Genomic DNA, 20,721 nt, shown 5'->3' on the forward strand with positions numbered 1-20,721 from the left:
ATTAATTTCCTGCCCCCCTTCCCGACACTTGTATAGATAAAATAGGGGTCCTGAAGACCATATATCCAAAGTGAAAAACAAATAGATTGTTTTCGATATATTCAAATTCAGCTTGGCAGTGAGGCCTAGAGGACACAAACAAAGGAAATTGAATGAGCACGTTTAGGCCTCGCTATCAAGCTGAATTTTAATATATCGAAAGTAGTCTATTGAACGTCGAGGAAAAGGTTGTTGTTATTCATCGTGGTAGATGCAATAATAAAGTGTATTATCGTTTGTCCACGATGTAGTCACTTGAGATGTAGCTAGATCGCGACGTTTCGACTGCCTACTGCTAGTCTTCTTCAGGCGATAAGGTCGACTGATTGCACGGTATCATTTATATCACAAAGGTCGGCTGTGATTGGTGCATTTCGATCCTCCTATTGTTCCATTGTTCCGGCGAGTAGCTGTTCCCTCAGTGGTCCGCTGTTGTACTGTTCTTCTGTTGTGTATTTTGATCGTGGGCATCCATGCTTCAGGAATTTCAACGTCGCGATCTACATCTCAAGTGACTACATCGTGAGACAAACGATAATACACTTTATTAGTCTATTGAACGTTAGCTTGTGCCTCTGTTTCAAAACGAGTCTTCGCGCAAAACCTTTCATATGAAAGTTTGATTTGCATGAAAATGAACCATAAGGCGGAACACATTTTCACATGAATGGTTTAGTACGAAGACTTGTCTTGACAACAGTTTTTCAGCCCCTGTCCGCGTTTAAGGCTTTGTAAAGTTTCGTGGTTCCTGCTCATCGCCCAGCATATGCATCATCACGACACTTGAAACTCTTCTACAGACAGACTAGAACGCTAGTAACCAATCATTTGATGGCCTGCGTAGCAAACGTTCCCGTACGAAGAGCTTTTTTCGCATTCTGGCCGCGCGTAAATTGGAGCGGGAGCAAAAAATTGACGACGCAGGGGTTGTGTCACTTGCTACACCACCCGCTGCTTTGTCGATTTTTTGCTCTCGTTCCAGTTTAATTACGCGCGGCCAGAATGCGGGAAAAAACTCTCATACACCGAGACAATAGCTGTCGACTAAAACTCCAGGCTGTCTAGTGGATATTAGGTTGGGAGGTTAGAGATATAAACAATGATAACACGACTGTATAGTCACTTTTCCACTTATTGCAATCCCTGAAACACAGACCTCGGCAATAACAAGTTGAAATCGTTTTATTTTATCAAGGCTATATACACCTCTAAGCATAAGTTTTCTAATTACAGAATAGTTCCCACGATTTTACCTGTACATGCGTCAAATCTCCATAACATTTTCTCATAAATTAGTTCGTGCTATTTTTAAGGCAGTAAGAGCAAACGGTCACTTAGTTCTATTGCTTTGTACCGAATTTATTGTAGGCAAAAAAATGTGGATGTAATGAGTGGCTAGATGTTTCAGTATCTGAGAATCTGGGTATCTCCGCATCCTTTACACAATTTATCAACAGTTAAATAATTTCATTTGAGCCACTTCCTTCTGGCAAGTTGACACAAACAGCACCTCAACTGTAAGGCACATCAATGATACCTCTGGTCTCCTTCGCAGCCTCTCTTGGGGTCATCACGCGTCAGGCAACCCTCTTAACACTGAGAGACTATGGTACCTCCGTCTCAGCCAAAACGGTTGAGACTATGGTACCTCCAGCACACAGTAACACCACTCTACCCACATGTATGGCCCATTCAATTACATTTTTTGGCAACTCCTAGAGAACAGATTCCATGAGATACAAATTACGAGCCTTCTAATACTACAAGTGAGCCAAAGGAACGGGCACACTGCAGAATTCTTCTACAATTGTTTCACGCAGTATCGAGCGTAAAAATGCCGAAGCAGAAAAATGAAATAAAACTGGCGGTTGACATGAGCCGACCTCTTTATATGAAGTATCAAACGTGTAGCCGAGCCTTTAGTGAAATGCTTTTGATTTGAAGCACTACCCAACCTCGTAAGTAACTTAATTCAAGGAAATATTTTGAAATACAGAGTGTCCAGCACGAAATTCAACTACACGTGCGTCAGTTCCTGAACTACGCTAGCGATGAGCATTAGACATAAATCGACTTGTCTTTTCTTTCGTTCACAAAAATATGCATGGCGATAATGCCGATTTTAATTGGTATCCCCTTTATTCTCCTATTCTACCTTACAGATAGAAAGGAGGGTGGTGGGTAAGAGAGAAATTTTTATCGCGGAGACTAACACTGCATCACTTTCATCATCGTGGTTTTTTTTTTTTGGAAGACAGCTAATCTATCAAACGGCCGTGCCTGTTTTGGCCAGAGTTTCTCAGCTTCTTTGTGACCACGTTATCAGATTCACACCCGTCGGCTGCGAGTTGTTCGAGTCTCGGTCGCATCGAGTCCCATGTCCGAATACTGAGTCTCGAAAAAAGCAGAGAGTCGAACCCCAGCTCGGGCCTCTTTTCCTCGTGGTCGGCAATATTCGGAGCAGTTGATGAATACTTGACGAACATCCGCAGCGAAATCCTCCACTGAATCGTACGCCTTGGCAGTTAAATTCATCTTTATGGTTCCCAAGTCCAAGGGACGTTGCACGTACTCCAGGTAGTCAGGGTTCTAGAGAAGGACAAAATTAGACCAACAAAAACATCGACTCGTAAGAACTACTTTGAATGAAGCAACAATAACTTTACCTCTACTAAATTACGGCACGCAGTCTGTGTCTATCTAACTTTCTAGTGAAGAAAGGATATAGAGTGGCCTGTCTGTTCCTTGCAAACGTTTTACAGCACTCACAAAGATAGGCGTCTTGCTTCACCGCTTCACTGTTACGGTGAGGGTAGGGAGTGGACCCGTGCTATAACGAAGTGAAGGAAAGGACCTTTGGGGGTGTATAGAATTAAAGTCACATTTACAAGAAAGAAGAACGACCTTAGAGTTCATTCACATAACGCTGATGAATTTCAAGCCAACTAACTAAAATGCAGCGATTGCCCAGTGTAACATATACCTCGGTAATATCCACAGGTTCCAAGAAGGGCCAGGCGTCCTCGTGTTTCATCATCTCGTTCAATAGTTTCTGACACGAAACAAGTTTTGCTGTCAGTTTGGGGTTCTTCCTGCCAGTAGGGTTTTTACCCGAGTCAGATCGCAACAAAGGAGACGAAGACCTAGACGAATCGACAGAACTTCGGTCACGGTCGCCGCGCGCCGCAATCTTGATACTTCCTCTCCGACTAGTCCGCGGCGCAGGTGACGGGGAACGCGACGACGGCGAACGCGACGATGAAGACACTCGTCGCCGCTTCGTGGTCTTCTTGACAGCTTTCCCGCCAGTTTTACTTGTACGCGGTGGAGGCGATGGAGAAGAAGAAATTTGTCGTTTTCGAGATCGACTGGGAGCTTTCTTTGTTTTCGGACGCGAAGTACTCCGGGTCGTTTTCTTCTTAACAACTTTGATGCTTCGTTGTAGACTTTTCTGGGCAGCTAGAAATATACCATAAAATAACAAGTCACGTAATAACATACTAAAGAAATCAGAGGGAAGGGAAAAGTTATTGTATGAATGAGACAGTGTTTGTACCTTCAATAGTAGCTTTCTTTACCCGACAGCTCCGAGGCCGTTCATCGTCTGCCCCAGTGCACACCTGACAGGCCCAGTTTCCGCGCGGGATTCGACGCAAAGGTGGATAAGAGCAAGCGAGATGATAGGCCAGCGGACATGTGTCGCAACAGAGAAGCTCTCCTCCCTCAGTGCACAATGCACACTGGTCGCCATGTTCAGAGCTCACGCTACCTTCACCTGTTAAAGAAATTAAAGTAAACACAAACAGTTTAACGTGAACCAACGGATGCACCTCACACAACTAGACTAACATGATGCCGCGTTTGTGAGAAAGTACTAAGGAATTAATACTGGTCAAAATTTCCAAAATCAAAATTCAATTTCAAGGACTTTTTAAGAACCTCCAAGGCGTTAAATTCTAGCTCGGACTTGCCGTTTCAGGAAATTCAAGGTGGATACGAACCTAAAGAAAAGAACTTGATTCGACACGCTAAATAAAAAACAACAACTGAGCAGGGTCTTACTTTGCTCAAAATCATCTTCGCTGTTTGATTTACTCTCGGTTTCATGATGACCTTCATCGCTATCTTCCTCTTCGCTTTCTTCTTCCTTTTCTTCAGAATGTTCTTCATTTTCCTCCTTGAACTCCTCCTTCGCTGCAGGTTTTTTTCTTCTTTCACTGCGCCTCGTTTCCTTGGGACGGCAGTCCGCACAAAACCACTGACCTTCAGGGATCTGTGTTAATATCATAACCGTTAAATTAATACACCGTCCTTGTGATTAGCTTTCAAGTAATCAGAAAAGGAAAGGATATAAGACAAATCGGAGTTTCAAGAACTGGTGCATTGGGCATGCGTTTTAATCCCTAATTTATTTAGGAAAGGATAAATAAGGGATAAATCGCTTGGTAAGATGAGTACCTCTTGAAAGGAAACATTTAACGAAGGCAAACACGTTACAGATTTCAATTTAGAAAGACATACACGCGATTCAGGACAATCACATTTATTACATATATGAGTTGTTCACTGTAACTGCCCGCCAGTTCATTAAGAATTGCGTGTTGGACACGCGAGTGTAATAAAGCACGAGGAGGATGCGCGCGTGACACGAAACGATCGTTTCCAATCCATTTCGACCCACGCTTAGCCTCGTAACGTAAACAGGCGTTCGCTCGACGCAGAAGGAAAACCCTCGCAGTTTACTCAGAGCAACAAGAAATTCATTGGACGTTCAGAGAAAATCAAAAATTGTTGACGATCGACTTGACGGAAGTCTGGGTTACGAGCTACATACCTCTTTGATGGGTGGTTTAAGGCAGTACATGTGGTGACCGCGATCACAGGCGTCACACAACAGCATATGCTCCGCATCTCCTTTCCTCTTGCACAGCCGACAGCGAGCATTCAACACAGACTTACTCCACGCAATGGACTGATCAAGCGTGTTCAAATGTACAAACACTTGAGACAGGTTTGTACAGACCAGTAGCGACTCTTCCCACCTCTCCAGACACGTCTTCTGCTTGACGGGTTCATCATTTGACGAACTGCTGCTACTGCTGCTGAGGTCTTTTTGTCCGTCTTCCTCCGCCTCCTCGCCTTTCTTCTCGCCGTTTTCCTTTGGACCTGCTTCATCAGCATCAGTCTCCTTCTTTCTCTTGTCTTTTTTCTGTTTCTCCTTGGTGTCCGCAGCCTTCATCATCTCGTTGAACTCACTGACAGCAGCGGCTGCGGCTTCTTTTTGTTTCTGTCGCTTGGTCTCCTCATCCTCGCCGAGAGGTGGATTTAAGTACTTTTTTTCTATGCCTTGCTCTACCTGTAAACAAAGTCAGATTGAATAAACTTGAATCAGGAAAAGTTTGCAAGTACAGTGAAACACAACAAACTAAAGACCCTTCTTGCTAAAAAAACCCCCCTCAACTCTTCTGCTTTCTATCCGCTCTATAACAGTTTTGGGGTGTTGGAAAGTTCTATTATTTAATACGAAGGAATCGACATCTCGGTTTATCTAGCTACTACACTCACCAAAAACGTTTTTGGACAACAGGCAGAAATGATAAATAATTACGGTATCGGGTGACAAAAGCTAAGCTTCAATCTATTCCTTACCTTAAGTAGTTCCAGGGCAAGTTCTCTGACCGCCGGATTCACTGCCACAGGTCCTCCAGCCAAGCTAAGTGTCGGTGTACTGCATCGCGTGTCACCTGCGGGAGATGATGGATGGCTGTCTAACTGTAGATGTGACGGTACAGCGGTGAACGGAGGTTCGTCAGGCTTTTCTTCCACTTTAGCGACTTCCTCAGAGCCTACAACGAGAATGAAAGCTAGTCCGGGAATGGGCTGGTACAAAAGGCAGTCGAACGTTCCACTACCAAGACTAACATTCAAATACTCCTTACAGCCTTTCAGAGTTTTTTTTAACTCTCATAGGGAGAATTCATATGCGAAGAGACTATTTTCTTTAGACATCGTGTTTGAACGATCGTTCAATTTTGGTTCCAAAATGCACATTTTCCAAGCGACTTTACTAACTTTTCAGGCAAATTTTATTCAATTATCGAAAGCAAAGCACAATCTGCACTCAAAATCCATCAAAAGCATGCTATCATGCAAATCTCGCAAGCAACAAAATATGGAGCCTGTACACCCCGATATGTCTAACCAATACAACCTAGAAATATAACGACTAATAGGAGGAAGTTACCTGTATGACATTCTTGTTTGATGTCGTCTTTAACTCCATTGATAACTGGCTGTTGCTGGTCATCGCAGTCCATTAGCTCTTCCTCCTTCAAGGCCACTGTCTCCTTCCTCTCGTCTATACTGGGTTTGTTTTCATCCCCAACACTTCTATCAACCTCCATGTGCTCTGGGTCGCCATTTTCCTTGACTTCATTGATTCCATTAGCGTTACACTCCTCGCTGGTTGGTGTCTCAGTCTTACAGAAGACACTGTAGATACCATTCTCCACTTTGGCTCTCCACGCCTCACGGTCGACATTCCTGACGGAGCCCAGACCCCCTTGCCATATTCTGTCCTCTAAATCAAGAATCTGATCGCGCAGGTTTGCCTCGAGGAACTCCTCCATGGTCTTGTACCGAGACTTGTCCACCGTGGGTTGATTTCTACGCCTTCCCTTGGGCTTAGTGTCCTTTTTCTGAGCCTGAATTTCGGCTTTCAAGGGACATTTTTCCACTGCAATGGAGAGCTGTTTGTACTCTTGCTGGATGGCGTCCTTCAAAGGTTTCTCTCGAAAACCTCGCGGATTCAAAGCATCTAACAATTGATCTACATCCTCTTTGGAAGCGAAGTAGGACCACTTGACAACAGGTCTTTTCTTGTAAGATTCACACCAGTCTCCATCTCCACAAGCTTCCTTGGTAAGCTGATACGTTTGAAACATGTTCAAAACTTTCCGTTCAAAGTTTTCAGTGTTTGCAGTATCTTTGCTCTTAGTATGACCATTAACTAAGCGTTTCTCTTCCTTTTTAGCCTTATCTGAATTGCTTTGGTCTAACGTTGAGTTCTCATTTTCTTTAGCGCCTTCCTTTTCTTCATCGCCACTTCCCCCTTCGTTTTCCTGTTAACAAAAAAGTACTTGTTACTATCATTATCATTATCATTATCATTATCATTAACATTATCATTAACATTATCATTATCATCATTATTATCATTTTTGTCTCTGAAAGATGACTTCAACTCAGGTTGTCGAAACGTCAGCCACCAACAACAGTTCTTTTCCGTCAGACCTAACTGATACATTATTACTCCTGGATTCAAACAATTGATTAAATTTGTAAACTGTCGCCTACCTATATTGTTGAATTCTAGTGTAAGTCCCTATGCATCAGTTTGTTATTTTCTATAGAGTCAACCAACGGCCAGAGAAATTACTTTAACAGTACCGTACAAAGAGAATAAAGAGTCTTACAACGCTAAAAAGAAAGCCTGACCTACTCCTGGTGATGATTTGCCACACATGTTTTCATGTTAAGTCTCTAGATTTGAGGGTACGTGAACAATACACCAAAATTGATCATCCCTTCTATTCTCATCACCTGCCTGCCTAACATTGTCTAGAAACTGAAAGAAGAATTAGCTTTTGATGACAAATTACCTCCAATTCAGAGTCAGACTCGGGTTCCAGGAGTAGGTGTTGATCAGGGTCATCATCCTCCACAAACAGTCCTCGGAGTGACCTGAAGGCCCAGTACCGCCTGAACACCCTGTCCCGACCCAGAGGTTGTATTGCACTCCTAGCTACTGCTTTTGCCAACTGATTCAAAAACTCCTGATCCTTCCGTTTGCGATCTTCCCTTCTTTGTTGGGCCAGCTCCTCCTCTTCTTCTTTGGTTAAAACAGGAACCGGAGCTGGTTCATCATCCTTATCCTCTGCAGGTTTGTTCCCATTGACTTTGCTGTCTGTGCTTGCTGTGGATTCTTTTGTTTCACTTGCTTGAGAGCTACTCTCATTTTCTTCCTTCTTCTTTGCAGTTTTCTTACCTGCTTTCTTCACTGGATCTCCTTCATTCTGTTCTGAGCCATTGGTGGTTGCATCCTCAGCTTTTGAACTAGAAACATAAAAATCGCTCGACATTAAGATTGGTACACACGAGGAGACTAGTCCCTGCAACTAGTCCCCTTAAGAGTTTACATGAAGGCACTGGTTAAAGGGACGTCCCATGAAAAAGAGAATCGAGGAACAAGTTGCAGGGACCAAACTTTTGTCCCTGCGACTAGATTTTGAAGCAAAAATGCCCAGTTTAGCCCCTGCAACAAGTCGTGGAGACAAGTCCCCTTGTGTGTGACGACCTTTATGTTAATCAAAACTCTTCGAGTCCATGTAACTATAATCTTGCTATAAATGACATATTACTGTAGGTCCGGAGAAAATTTGCTATCTTAACACAGTTAGTAAGAAGATGCTACAGCAGGATACAATGCATAACAGTATGTTGTGTTACTCTTCGGAAGTCATTGCCACATGTAATCAGCAAAAGCGTTTAATGCTATGTATAACTGCAAGCATGTGTCGCTATTAGTGAACACCAGCACTGTGTAACAAAGATCAATTTACTCTTCATTTCTTCTTTCCCTTTACTGGAAAATGGTCTTTTTCAATTTTAATGTTTATTACCTTGATTCTCCTTTTGCACCGTCTATCTTCTCCTGATCCTTTTCTTTCTTCCTTCTTTCCAGCTCCTCCTTTAGCCGCTGTCTCTCTTCCTGTTTACGGCGGTACCTTGTGGCAGCCTCCTCCTTCTCCTTCCGTTGATCTGCCCACTGGTCCTCCTGCCACTCACGACGGACCTTGCGACACCTGAAGGGCAAGCAAAGACAGATTATGTACCAACATTTACCCTAAATTTTAGAAACTTTACTATTGAATGAAATCGTTTAAACACATCTAGGTCACACTAAAGCAATATGGCAAGACCAAGAAGTTATGGGTGACAAAAATAACCATTCATGAACATTTATGACTACTCACTGGTCAAAACCTTCCTCTACATAGTCTCGGGCTGTTGCATATGTTATCAGCTGAGTGCAGAGAGCTACCAGGACTTTGAGTTTGTCTTGAGCACCCATATCATAGATATTGCCTGTTACCAATGCTTTTAACAACTGAGGTTCGGTGTGCCGAAACTCTACTCCTGCATCATCACTGTAGGTGAATCCCCCTCGACGCTGCCAGCGATAAGATGGCTCACCACATCCTTATGGAGAAGAAGAGCAGATTGAAATTCTCTAGCACAGTTCTCAACTTATGTTAATATTTTTAAAGCAATGTTAGATACAGCTGAACGTCCCTGAATGCCCAGCTCTATAAGCAACTGAATGTGGTAGCTCCCCGGAGCCAAACCACCTACAGGACAACTACGATGAGGCCAGGTATGCTGTATTATTTGCCCACTTTAGTGTTGTACTTGTGACAAGCTCAAGAGACTATTATCCTATGAGCAATTGAATCAAACTAACTAGAGCATGTCTGTTTTACAGGGGGTATTAAACAGCTTCTCTGTAAACCAAAATAAAAAAAAACTCTTAGTAAACAAGCTTGAAAGGAGTTATGGAAGAAATTGCCCAAGGTCTTTATGGTATAGATAAAGTGCAGTGAGGTATGAACAGAAAGGGACTGACACTCCATGCCTCTCCAGGGGGTGGGGGACCCCAATAAAATATGAAAAGGTCAGGTATGCTTGTTTTCTCACTTAGGGGTGTAAATTACTGTTTTTTTGTCTCACTCAGAGTGTTCAGGATGAAATGCCACTATTTTAAGTTATCAATGTATCTTTTAGGGGGCAGTCAAAGAAATAACAATTGAAAAAGATGATGCCATGATGTCATGTGAAAATGCTCTACAGGAGCCCACCAGTGGAAATCCAGTTATCTCAAAAAGTACACTCTTAAAAAAGGTAGATGTCTGAAAAGCAACACATTGTTACTCTGACATACCTATTCTGGCACCAGAGGATAACAGATGAAGTCTCAACAGCTCAGAGCTTGTAAAGGGGTCCATGATCAATTCATGCAGAGGTTTACCCTGGTACTGCATTGGCCAAGCAGCTGCCATTTGTGCTGATGCAGACACAGTGGACTGTGACTTCTCATCACCCTCATCATCAACATCCACGAGGGGCTCATGGTCGTGACTACCGTCCAAACCTTCCTCCTCTTCTTCCTCCAAGTGAGTGCGCAGTATTGCTCCCAGTAAGAACAGCAGCAAGTCATAGTACACACCCTCGGCATCATGTTCTGTCAGAGCTTCCTCTAACATGGCTATATGAGTAGAAGCATAAACAAGTTGACTAAAGACAAAAAAAAATTAAATTTTGGAAATATGTTGCCATGTATGTGTACCAGAATTAGTGATTACATCTGTTGATTTATCGTTACTTAGAAAATATTCAAAGCTACATTTGCGAATGTAAAAAATCAAACATTTTATTTCCAGATAAGCAAAAGGATAAGTAAAATAGCAAAGTTTTTTATTGTGTGGCATGGTAACAGAGCAAAATAAAATATTGATGGTAACACTCAAAAGTGTGTCTGTGAGTACACCCCCAAAGGAGAAGATGAGCATCCCTGATATTTTCACATGGGAGTCCCCCTGGGCAATTTTCCCAGTTCAAAATGATTTGGAACTTTCTAGGGGTTTGGGATTGGGGGTTCAAAAGAAACAGAACTTCCGATGGGGAAATGAGATCACCATAAACCCTCTAAAATGAAAAAATTATAACATTCCATGGTGAGGGTAAGGATATTTTCTGGAACCACAATCTAAATTACAGTAGCAACTTATTTACCAGGCTGACCAAACACTCAATGATTTATGGGCTTACCAAACGTAAGGCCAGAAGGAAATTCATCTTTGATGTCAAAAAGATTACCAAAGACATTGAGGAATTCCAGGACCATCATCATATCACCAAACAGTTCTGATGGAAGCTTTATTGTGACTGGAGTGGTTTTCGGGAGATCCTGTAAACCAATTGAACATGCCATAACAATCAAGTCAATGTCTCAAATGTGTGCATCAATGTCCAAAACCAATCAGAATACTCTTACTGCTTGTCCAATATTTCGTAAGTACATGTAAGGGGTACAGTTTCTACAGTTGGTTTTGAACCTCAAGTCATGTAACAAATCTCTTGTTAACTAAGCTTGCTTGGGACCGTGCTGGGACAATATTAACCCTTTATCTTTTTGGTACAGACTTTGATGCATTTGGTCCATACTGTTCCAGACTTAATGCTGATATTCCCCTATCTCCCATAAATTCTTCGCTTTTTGCTAAGAAGATGTAACAACTTTACTGTCTCTACTCTAGTGTCATTTATCACTGCCTACACACCCAACCCCAAGAGGGAGTTAGTTGTTTCTGTTCAGAGTTTCCTGAACATCCCGCATCAAAAAAAAAAAAAACAGGAAATCACTCAGTATTAGCCCTCAGGATCTTCTTAAGTACTGTCAATTTACAATCTTATGGTGGTTCCTTTACCTTTTCTGAAAAATAATTCTAGCAAAGTAAGTAGTTTTGTTTTCAGTTTCCAACTGAGACTGTAATTCTGACTATTAATTCAGAACCTAAACTTCTGATCAATTAGCTTAAAGACACCTTAGTTATACCTGTGAACAATTTACCAGACTAATTAACATCAAACAGTAGATGTTGTCTTAGCATCCAGATCTAGTCGACTGGGAATTTAACAAACCTTTAAATCATCCAGTTCTAGGTCTTCTCTTGGTTTGTTCCATTCTTTTAATCTTATGGCTTCTAATCTCTTTTCTTCTCGCTGTCTTTCACGCTCCTGTGATTAAATTACAGCAATCACTACTGGCATTCACTTACTAAATGAAGACCAATAGTTAACAGCTAAAACTTTCAGTGTGGTCACCTCTCATTAGCAACCATTTCCCACATGCAACGTCTTGTCAGTAGCCACAACTGCTTTTAGGGCTTACAGTTTGAAATTTTGTTTTTAAGCTCCAGTAAGCAATCACCAGACATATTATCCAAACCCTGGATATCAAAAGTCAGAGTTCCCACTAGTTTTGATAGTTAAGGATACCTGGGACCCCCAGTTCCAAAGAGTTGGGGGTTCTCTTTGCTTTTCAGCGGTCATTTGCCTATTACTAAACATTTTTCCTCTGTCCTGGGATGCACTATGCCAAAAAACTGTGCGTCCTTTTCATTTTTTGCGTGTATAAGACGCACAACTGTGTATTAATGGAAACTCTGAAAAGATTGCTCTGTCTGCCTTTTTTCCTGTTATGAATGACATCTTTCATTCCAAAATGGTAACATCAGAGAAAATGACAGCTCTTATTATTTTTCTTATTATTTTATTAAATTAAAAAGACTTAATCTCAATGTTGCATATATGTATAACCTTCAACACTATACCGTCATTTTTGAGTCAAACAATACATGTACCTACATGTATCAACTTGGGCCAAATGCAAAATTAAACAAATAAATAAGATTTCTTTTGATTGTTACCTTGTCTCTTTCAATCTTTTTGACTGCTCTTTCCTCCTCTCTTTTAGCTTTGTTCTCAGCTTTTTCTTTTTCCCTCTCCTGTTTCTTTCTTTCCCTTTCTTCTTCCAGTTGTTTTTTCCTCTTCTCTTTTTCCTCTTCCATGATTCTGCGCCATTCCTCAGGTGGAAGTTTCATTTTCTTGTTCTCTTTACTTTTCCCATCTTTCTCTTTCTGTGATTCATTGACATTTAGAAATTACAGTCAATTGAGCATGCGTCATTGTATAATTCTTGATCCTGCAAAAGATAACTCTCAGCCTGCGTAGAAGATGAGGTTGGGCCGTAGATCCACTAGTTTCACAGAAAGCTCACTAGCATGGACAAATCAAAATTATCTTATGACCCGATTAACTGTCTTATGTTGTATGCCACCAAAATAATATATGTTTGAATTGTTTTTGCTCTGTTATATGTATCATGTAGCATTCTAACTTAGCATCTAAATCCTTTCCAGCAATGCACTCAACCACAAAATTCCTTCTCATTACTAAATGTCCCTCCAATGATTCTCCCATTAAAAAAAAAAAGCCAGCTAACAAGCCAGAGAAGCCCCTCAAACAAAAACACAACCAAGTTTTCTTACTTTTACAATTCTTCAGTATTCCAGAAGTGCTAATTTTGTGCAAAACTATGCATGAAATGGGTCCCTAGATTTCCTCACCCTTGACACTGGTTGTAAGGATTAACAGCAGGCTGCGATTAATTCCTTACAACTATTATTTAAAAAGGTTGTGATCAATTTAACTTTGACTTTACCACAGTCAAAAGAAAATTGTTGACAACTAAATCTCACCTTTTCCTTCTTTTTCTTGGCACCTTCTTCATTCTTTGACTCATCTTCTTTCTTCTTTTTTCTCTTCTTCTTCACAGGCCCACTCTCTCCTTCTTGGTCTCCATGCACAAGGCTTCTTTTCCTACGCTTTTTGTCTTTTGGGGGAGATGCAAGCTTCAAAGGAATGTCAGGTTCACCAAGATCAAATTTTTGTCGGTATGCCCTCTGGAAAAAAAAAACATAATTTGGGTTGAAGTAAATAATATACTCAGATTTCTAAATCACATTTAATAGGCAAACAAATATTAACACTGAAGCAGTTTGTTTTTCATCAATTATATGTAAATTGACCTATAAATGGCCCAAAATAGTTCTAGTGGAATGTCTAGCAGAGAATACAGCAATCACACATTTGTTTCCAGATTTTCAACAATTCTGGTCAAATTTCCTGTTTGAGCATGGGATTGCCCACTGTGTTCTGCAAGAAAAATGGTGTTCACCATGCAACATAATAATCCTTTATTACACCTCCTGACTCAAATGAGGAAAAAGTGTCACCAGTCATGGGTCAAAACTTGCAACTCCCTAGGGCAAACAAAACTAACTAACTCCCTAGGGAAACAACAACTTGAACTTTTGACTCGCGTGTGATCAAGTTGTGCACCTTGAAACTCCAGCAAATTTGTCTGCCAGCTGGTGTCAAGCAGTTCATTCTATTTTTGAGTTGGGGGGTATATCAAATAACAAAACACTTAAAGTTCCACTAACCCCCCAAATTTTTTTTGTTGCTAATATAAATTTCCTTTTTCTCCTGATTACCACTGCAAAAAAAATTGTCGTTGTAGCTATTTTTGTTAATTTTCTATGAATTTTTAAAGTTTGTAAATTTGCCCTTTTCCATGTTCACGACCAAGGAATAACGGAGAATGGAACGAGCTGGCTTCTAATGTCACTTCGGGAATAACAGTAGTTTGTTTCTGAGAAGAATGTATGCGAACATGCAATAGTTTGTGTCAAAATTGTTGCAGAATGCAAGGAAGATATGTTGACAGTTGGAGGCTGTAGCAATACAGGATGTGTAGAATAGAGGATTCCCCTTCATTCAATACCTCTATCTCAATGAAACTTTAGCAGAAACGAGAAAAAGACCAAAGAAGTGGGTTGATCTGTGCGAAGCTAAAGCCGAGATTTCTTCGATCTCGGGTTTGCCGCTACTGTAAAAAACCTAGAGATTTTCATGGCCTGTATATTCTTGAAACACACGATTAAGATTTGACTCCATAGCTACCGACAGAGATTGTCGTGCTGAAAGAAGAATGCGCTTGTCAGTCAACCAAAATGCAAACTAATAAGTTGAGGACTCCCAGGTTACTAGCATGCATAAAATGGACATATCATTCAAAATAACAGTGAAGTAGAAATGTATTCATTTAACTGAAAGTATACTGAACCTCTTTTCAAGATCTTGTCAAAGGATTTTCCATGATTTCACAAGTACGAAATATGCAAATTTGCATAGCTTGTGTTCGTACACAGTAATTGACTATGCATATACTATGGTCGATCGACAATAATGAAGTGGAAAGTTACCTCACCTTTGAATATTGTTTGCTGACATCTCTGCTTATCTCTTATGTTAAAACTAATTTCAATCATTGATCCGGAGAAGTAGGCAGGAGTGGAGTATGACTGCATCGCATTTTAACTTGTATTTCGGGGGAAATTAATGTTTGAATGTAAAAATGTTTTGACACTCCGAAATTTGCACATTCCTTAAAGTCTGATTACTAACTCTTTGTGTTCATTGACATCTTTATAACTCTTTAAGAGCTTTAAGCTAATTCTTCAGTCATTATTTGTACCTTTATAACCCAAATGGACCAGCAAATTGTCAATCCCGGCCTAAATATAATTATACAACGTGGCGATCTCGACTGGTGACCCGAACTTCGAAATGGAAGAAAAATATGTACATCACAGCCGTCCAAATCGTAGCTAGACTCCGAATTGTAATGCTAGATGATACAGTTCTTTCACTTAAAATTCTTGTCCAGTTTTGATAAAATATGAATCACAAATAACCGAAAAATGTTTTAACTGCCCTCGAAGCTCAGTCAAAAGTCTCTTGAGTGTTTTAGCCCGGTTTCCCAAGTGACGTTACTGGTAGCCTGACCCAGGTCCCACTTTGCGCGGTTGTGAACATAGAAATTACATGTTTAAATGCCTGTAGAAACGCAGGGATTTTATCAATAGAGATAATTTCTTCGCTGAAGTAATCACAGAAACTAGTAGATTTTATTAAAGGAAAAAAATTTTTGGGGTTTGTGGCACTTTAATAACTGGCCCCACAGGAAATACTTTTGCTTCCCCTCAAGGGTCTTGGGGAAGCAAAACTCATCGCCAGTCATTAAGGGGTTATTATTTACTGAGCTTGTCAAGTGAAGATGGTTGGATATTGACCTCTTTCAATATTATGGTCCTCAGCTGCATCTTGGTCTTCAAAAATGCATAGAAAAGATCTTGGCCAATATCCAGCTATCTTGAGTAAACAAGTGGAGTAATAATATACATATCATCACTTTTGCTAAAATTTCCAGTTTCACGTACTTGAAGATTCAGGAAGTTTCTACAATTTTGATGAAAACACATCATCGAACATTTCAATATAATTACAAGCACACACAGTGTACCTACTTGTAACTATGTAGCTACAGCAGATTACAAACACAGAACAAGCTATCATACCTGAACAATATAGATGCCATCTTCAGAATGTGGAGTACTTCGGTCACAACTGATCTTCAGGAACATTTTCACTTTATCTCTAGTAAACACACCTTTCTTCCGACTGAAAGAGTGAATTGAATTTGTGCAGTAAAAATTATGTTGAATTAATTTAGGACATACCAAGCCTTCATTGGTTTATAATTTGTGCACAAACTCAGTTAACAACATTGTACGTCATGAGAGAAATTCTCCCTACTTGTAGCTACTGCATGAGATGGTGTGGGGGAGGTGGCAGAATTAGCACAGTATACTAGGGGTGCATCAGATTCAATGGCCATTGTATTCTGCTACTAGGGTACTTTACAGTCACACCCAGGAGTATAAATTCCAGCTGCAACAATACACTGATGCACCATGATATTTTAGGCACAATACAAATATCAATAGTTAAAGAGAATACCGCGATAATACAATGTACGCAATAAAAAAGTGGGGATATGTCAATTAAGTTTGGTACCTGACAAGTGAAGCTTCAACAATCACAACCTCATGTTTCTTTTCCTTCTTCTTAGATCCCCTATCTTTTCTATCTGAATGAATTCTGATTTCATAGTGATAAAGAGAAGCAGACGGCCAGTTATACACTGGCTTCTCTTTAGGAGACGATAACTTTGGAGAAGGCCTTTGTGGACTCTCTTTATCTTTCTTACCATTGTTGTCATCGTCATCAATGATGACAATTTCACCTTCAAAACTTTTCGTTTTACTAGTACTTGGTGATTTATTTGTCTTTGAGGATTCTGTTACACCTCCATCAGAAGATGACTTGCTCTTCGGAGAAACAAGCTTGTTGTCACTGGCTTTTCTCGAAGATGGTGTAGATGGTTTCTTTGTTGTCTTATCGCTATTTGATTTAGATGGTGTGCTTTTGCTGTCTGAAGAATGCTTCCTTGATTTGCTGGGAGTCTTTTCACTGAAACTTTCTACACTATGTTTCCTCGATTTAGACTTTGAGGAATGCGATTCCTCATCCAAACTCTTTCGTGGCGATTTTCCAGTTGGTGATTTGGGAAACACATTGTCAGAGCAGTACTTTTTTGCAGATAACGGCTGGCTATCTGAACTACTTGAGCTATTTGTCCTCTCTTTTACTGGTGTTCCATCAGAAGGGCTCTTACGATTCTTAGAAGTTGGGGATTGAAGTTTATCTCCAGAATGGCTGTGTTTTCTAGATTTTGGAGACAAGAGTTTTCCTGCCTTCGCTGTTTTGTTTGGTGAGCCCTCGGGAGGAGGAATTACTCGGGTTATAATACCTCTCTTCCTAACAGAGAAAACAAAGTGAACAAATAATGTACATTGACTTTATTGTTCTTGATCCATACTGTTAACACCTTCGGCCAATATACTATATATATTTGTATAATAACTGCAGAAATTCTTGCACACTCATTGGCTAATTTCAATATCTGTCAACAAGTGGACCAACACATGAATTTATAATTTATGAGACTTCTACCTCTTTGTTATTAGAAAAACAAATTGACATCAGTTCAAAGTAGCCTGCAGATCCACAGCTAATAGCCCTTTTTCATGGTTAGCTTTTGTCATTTGCATTACAATAGAGTCTAGCATGTATGTGAGGCAATTGCAGGCTATTTTGTAGTTTTAGCCCGAAATTGCCTCGCATCCACATTGGATTACATTGTAATGCAAATGAGAAAAATTAACTGTGAAAAGGGCTATTTGACAATGTTATAACAAAATTCTTGATCAGTAACAGGACAGAAGTATGAAAAACTGATGCCAATTTGTTAACTTTGCAATCTACATATTTGCTGGCATTCCAAAATTTTTTAATTGAATGGTTTGCATTTTGGAATGTCAGGAAACTTTATCAGGAATTCTCTGAACAATTTATGCCTGTTCTGGAATTCGGGAATTGTTTAGTCCAACGCTGTGGTCTAAGAAAAATTACCGGGAGACCAAAGGTTCCTAACCATGAAATCCTGGGTGCCCAGTACTTAAGCTTGTACGAAAAAGTAAGTTTTTCCAGTCACCCAAAGGCAAAAGTTAGTCACCTGTGGTACCCCGGTGCTTCTAAAGCACAGCGTTGTAGTCAAAAGGAAAGTGCCATGTGACTGAAAATTGTTTTCTATTTTTTGGTCAAAATTGTATACTTGTATGAGTCTTGTATTATTTTGGTGAGGCTGAACACAAAGTAGTGACTGTAGCCAGGGCTCAGACCCAGACTGCTCAATCTGGAGTCCAGCGCACTACCATCAGTTCATTAAGATAATAAAACAAATATATTAGTTTTAATATATTAATTTTAATTTTAATTTTCCATACTTTTTCAACAGTTGTAATTTACTGTTTGGTCATGGTCAAATTGTTAAAAAGGCCACAATCACCCAATAAAATGTTGGAACTCAGCTGGAGGTATAAGTGAAGTACATGTAAGTTCACTATAGTGTTTTGGACACTTTTTAATGTCATTTCTTTGGTCTTGAGAGGAGTTGGCTTGGAAAATACTTGTTGATTTACTTGTTAATATTTATAACACTGAAGATTTGTTAGTGAATGAGAAATAAACAGAGCAAAATCTTGCTACCACAACTGAGGGAAATATAATGACATAGTTATGAATGCCATTTTCGTGGCCCAGGCCCTCATTTCCATAGCTCTGGAATAATGCGTGCATGGAATTTCCCAAGTTTTTGTGAAAAGGGTAAAACTGAGATTTATATGAATAACAGAGTTTAAAAAATATTGAAATGAGTGTATTCATCAGTTATAAAGTCCAAAAAATTATCACTTATACACCAACTATATCAGTGATGTTACTTTCAAATGAGAAACACAAATGTAAGCATTTCCCGTGCAAACAACTAGATGCCAAGGTGTACATTTTACATTATAGTACTTAAAAATATGTTTCTTTTATTTGTCCTGAAATTGTTACCAACTATTTGACTTATGAACATTACCAAGTCTTCTCCAAAAACTGAATTAAGAACAAAAATTTAAAAAAAAGAATAATTTTTGACAGCTGTCACTCAAAAAGGTCAATTATTATTCACAAGGGCTGAAAAATGAAATGGGCTAGATTACAGCAGAAATATGACTGAGGTGCATTATAGGCTAATCACTCAAACAAAATGGCTACCTCCTCTGTCTGAAGAAAAAAAATTCCTAAGTTTTCCTGAAAACAAAATTTTGGAAAATAACCCCCCCACACCCCACCCCTCCACATTTTGTACCCCTTTAATAAATTAGTCAAGGAAAAAGAACTAGAATGAAGAGAAAAAAAAGAGACTTCTACCTTAGAGTAGCGTTATAGGTGAAGAAGACGCTCGCTGGATGGCATGTGACGCATTATACCTCGCGACGGTTTGGACCCATCACCAACCACCAACACCATGCAAAAATCTGCCCCATACCCCTCAAATGTGATCCCATGGTAGAGAAATCGCCCTTTCAAAAGAAATCAATACACTTACTTGTTCGAAAGGTAGTTAACCTCAACTTCTTCGCCTTCCTGGTAGCGATCCTTCAAATATGAAAACACTTCATCGCATAAATTAGCTAGTCGACCACGTTGAGTGTGGTGTACGAGCGTGAGAGCCGCTCGCTGGATGGGCTCTGGGAGACTATGGCCTTGCTTTCTAATCGACCTTTCCGACTCTTGTGCTTCTTGGTAGGTTAAACCACTCTTGCCAGTATATTTGCAGCTCCATAGCGTGCTGCTACATAAAATTGTACGCTCGAAAAACGACCTGAAACGGAAAAATGGCGGAGTCATACAACGTTGGGTGAAACTGTGAACAGTCAAAATGAATGAGAGTGAACCGGATATAGAAATACTGCAATAGAAGGTAAACTTTACCTATAATCACGGAAAACTTCATTTGTATGGCGACAAACGAAGACTTCTTCGTCAGGTTTTAGATCTGGAGGTGGTTTTGAAGGTGAAAACGTTTTTCTATTCAGCAAAGGCATGGTGAGGTTGCCAAACTAGAGAGTGCGGTGGTTGACCGCGAAACTCTCCCAACGCGCGCGTAAAAGTAGCCACGACTTCCCGCAAGAAGAAATCCAAGACCTTAGATAAAAGTAACTGAGGAAGATTTCTAGCCAAGCGGTTCTGGCCAGAGGAAAAGGTCAAAATTTGTCCTTACAGTTAAGCAAATTCTCCGCCGACCACGCAGCTCGTGTGCTCCCACAGGCCTACAATGCCCTGATGTCTCAATAGACTTCCTCCAATACCGGCGACCGCACGAGTGCAGAGATGCCCATTTCGTAAGCAAATTTCTCCAAATCTACCCGCTCAAATTTTACCAAATTTCACAACAGTAGACTACACTCAGCTCTGAACAAGATCCTTGGTTCAGAAGAGAGTCTAAGATTTTCTAGCAATATAATTTCACGTTAAAAATCAAGAAACATTTTTCTACCTCTCCTAAGCACATTTGAGTTTTGCGGGTCTGATGGGCCGGCTTTAGCCGAAAATATCTCTTTTCATTGGCTAAAAACAGAATGATTGGCATTCGGACTGGTTCAAGCAAACCATATATGGGAACGATGGCGTGATTTCGGTCAG

General features: G+C 40.3%; 1 protein-coding gene across 1 annotated transcript; it reads right to left on the bottom strand.

Moving 5' to 3' along the window:
• Positions 1-1,203: 1,203 nt before the first annotated feature.
• LOC110065091 (bromodomain adjacent to zinc finger domain protein 1A-like) lies at positions 1,204-20,575 on the bottom strand. Its single transcript, XM_020772192.2, has 19 exons — positions 20,011-20,575; positions 19,625-19,900; positions 16,642-17,445; positions 16,143-16,245; positions 13,419-13,622; positions 12,588-12,797; positions 11,800-11,895; positions 10,927-11,065; positions 10,040-10,363; positions 9,075-9,300; positions 8,721-8,903; positions 7,701-8,154; positions 6,284-7,160; positions 5,689-5,885; positions 4,874-5,395; positions 4,102-4,312; positions 3,596-3,814; positions 3,023-3,498; positions 1,204-2,628 (listed from the first exon to the last, which is right to left on the bottom strand). Exons 1-19 carry the CDS (start codon positions 20,121-20,123, stop codon positions 2,368-2,370), a joined length of 5,895 nt encoding a protein of 1,964 aa, XP_020627851.2. The 5' UTR covers positions 20,124-20,575; the 3' UTR covers positions 1,204-2,367.
• Between the last annotated feature and the right edge of the window lie 146 nt (positions 20,576-20,721).

This window comes from Orbicella faveolata, unplaced genomic scaffold (genome assembly GCF_042242905.1).
Source record: "Orbicella faveolata isolate gen_17 unplaced genomic scaffold, um_ofav_v1 contig_24, whole genome shotgun sequence".
Lineage (NCBI taxonomy): Eukaryota > Metazoa > Cnidaria > Anthozoa > Scleractinia > Merulinidae > Orbicella > Orbicella faveolata.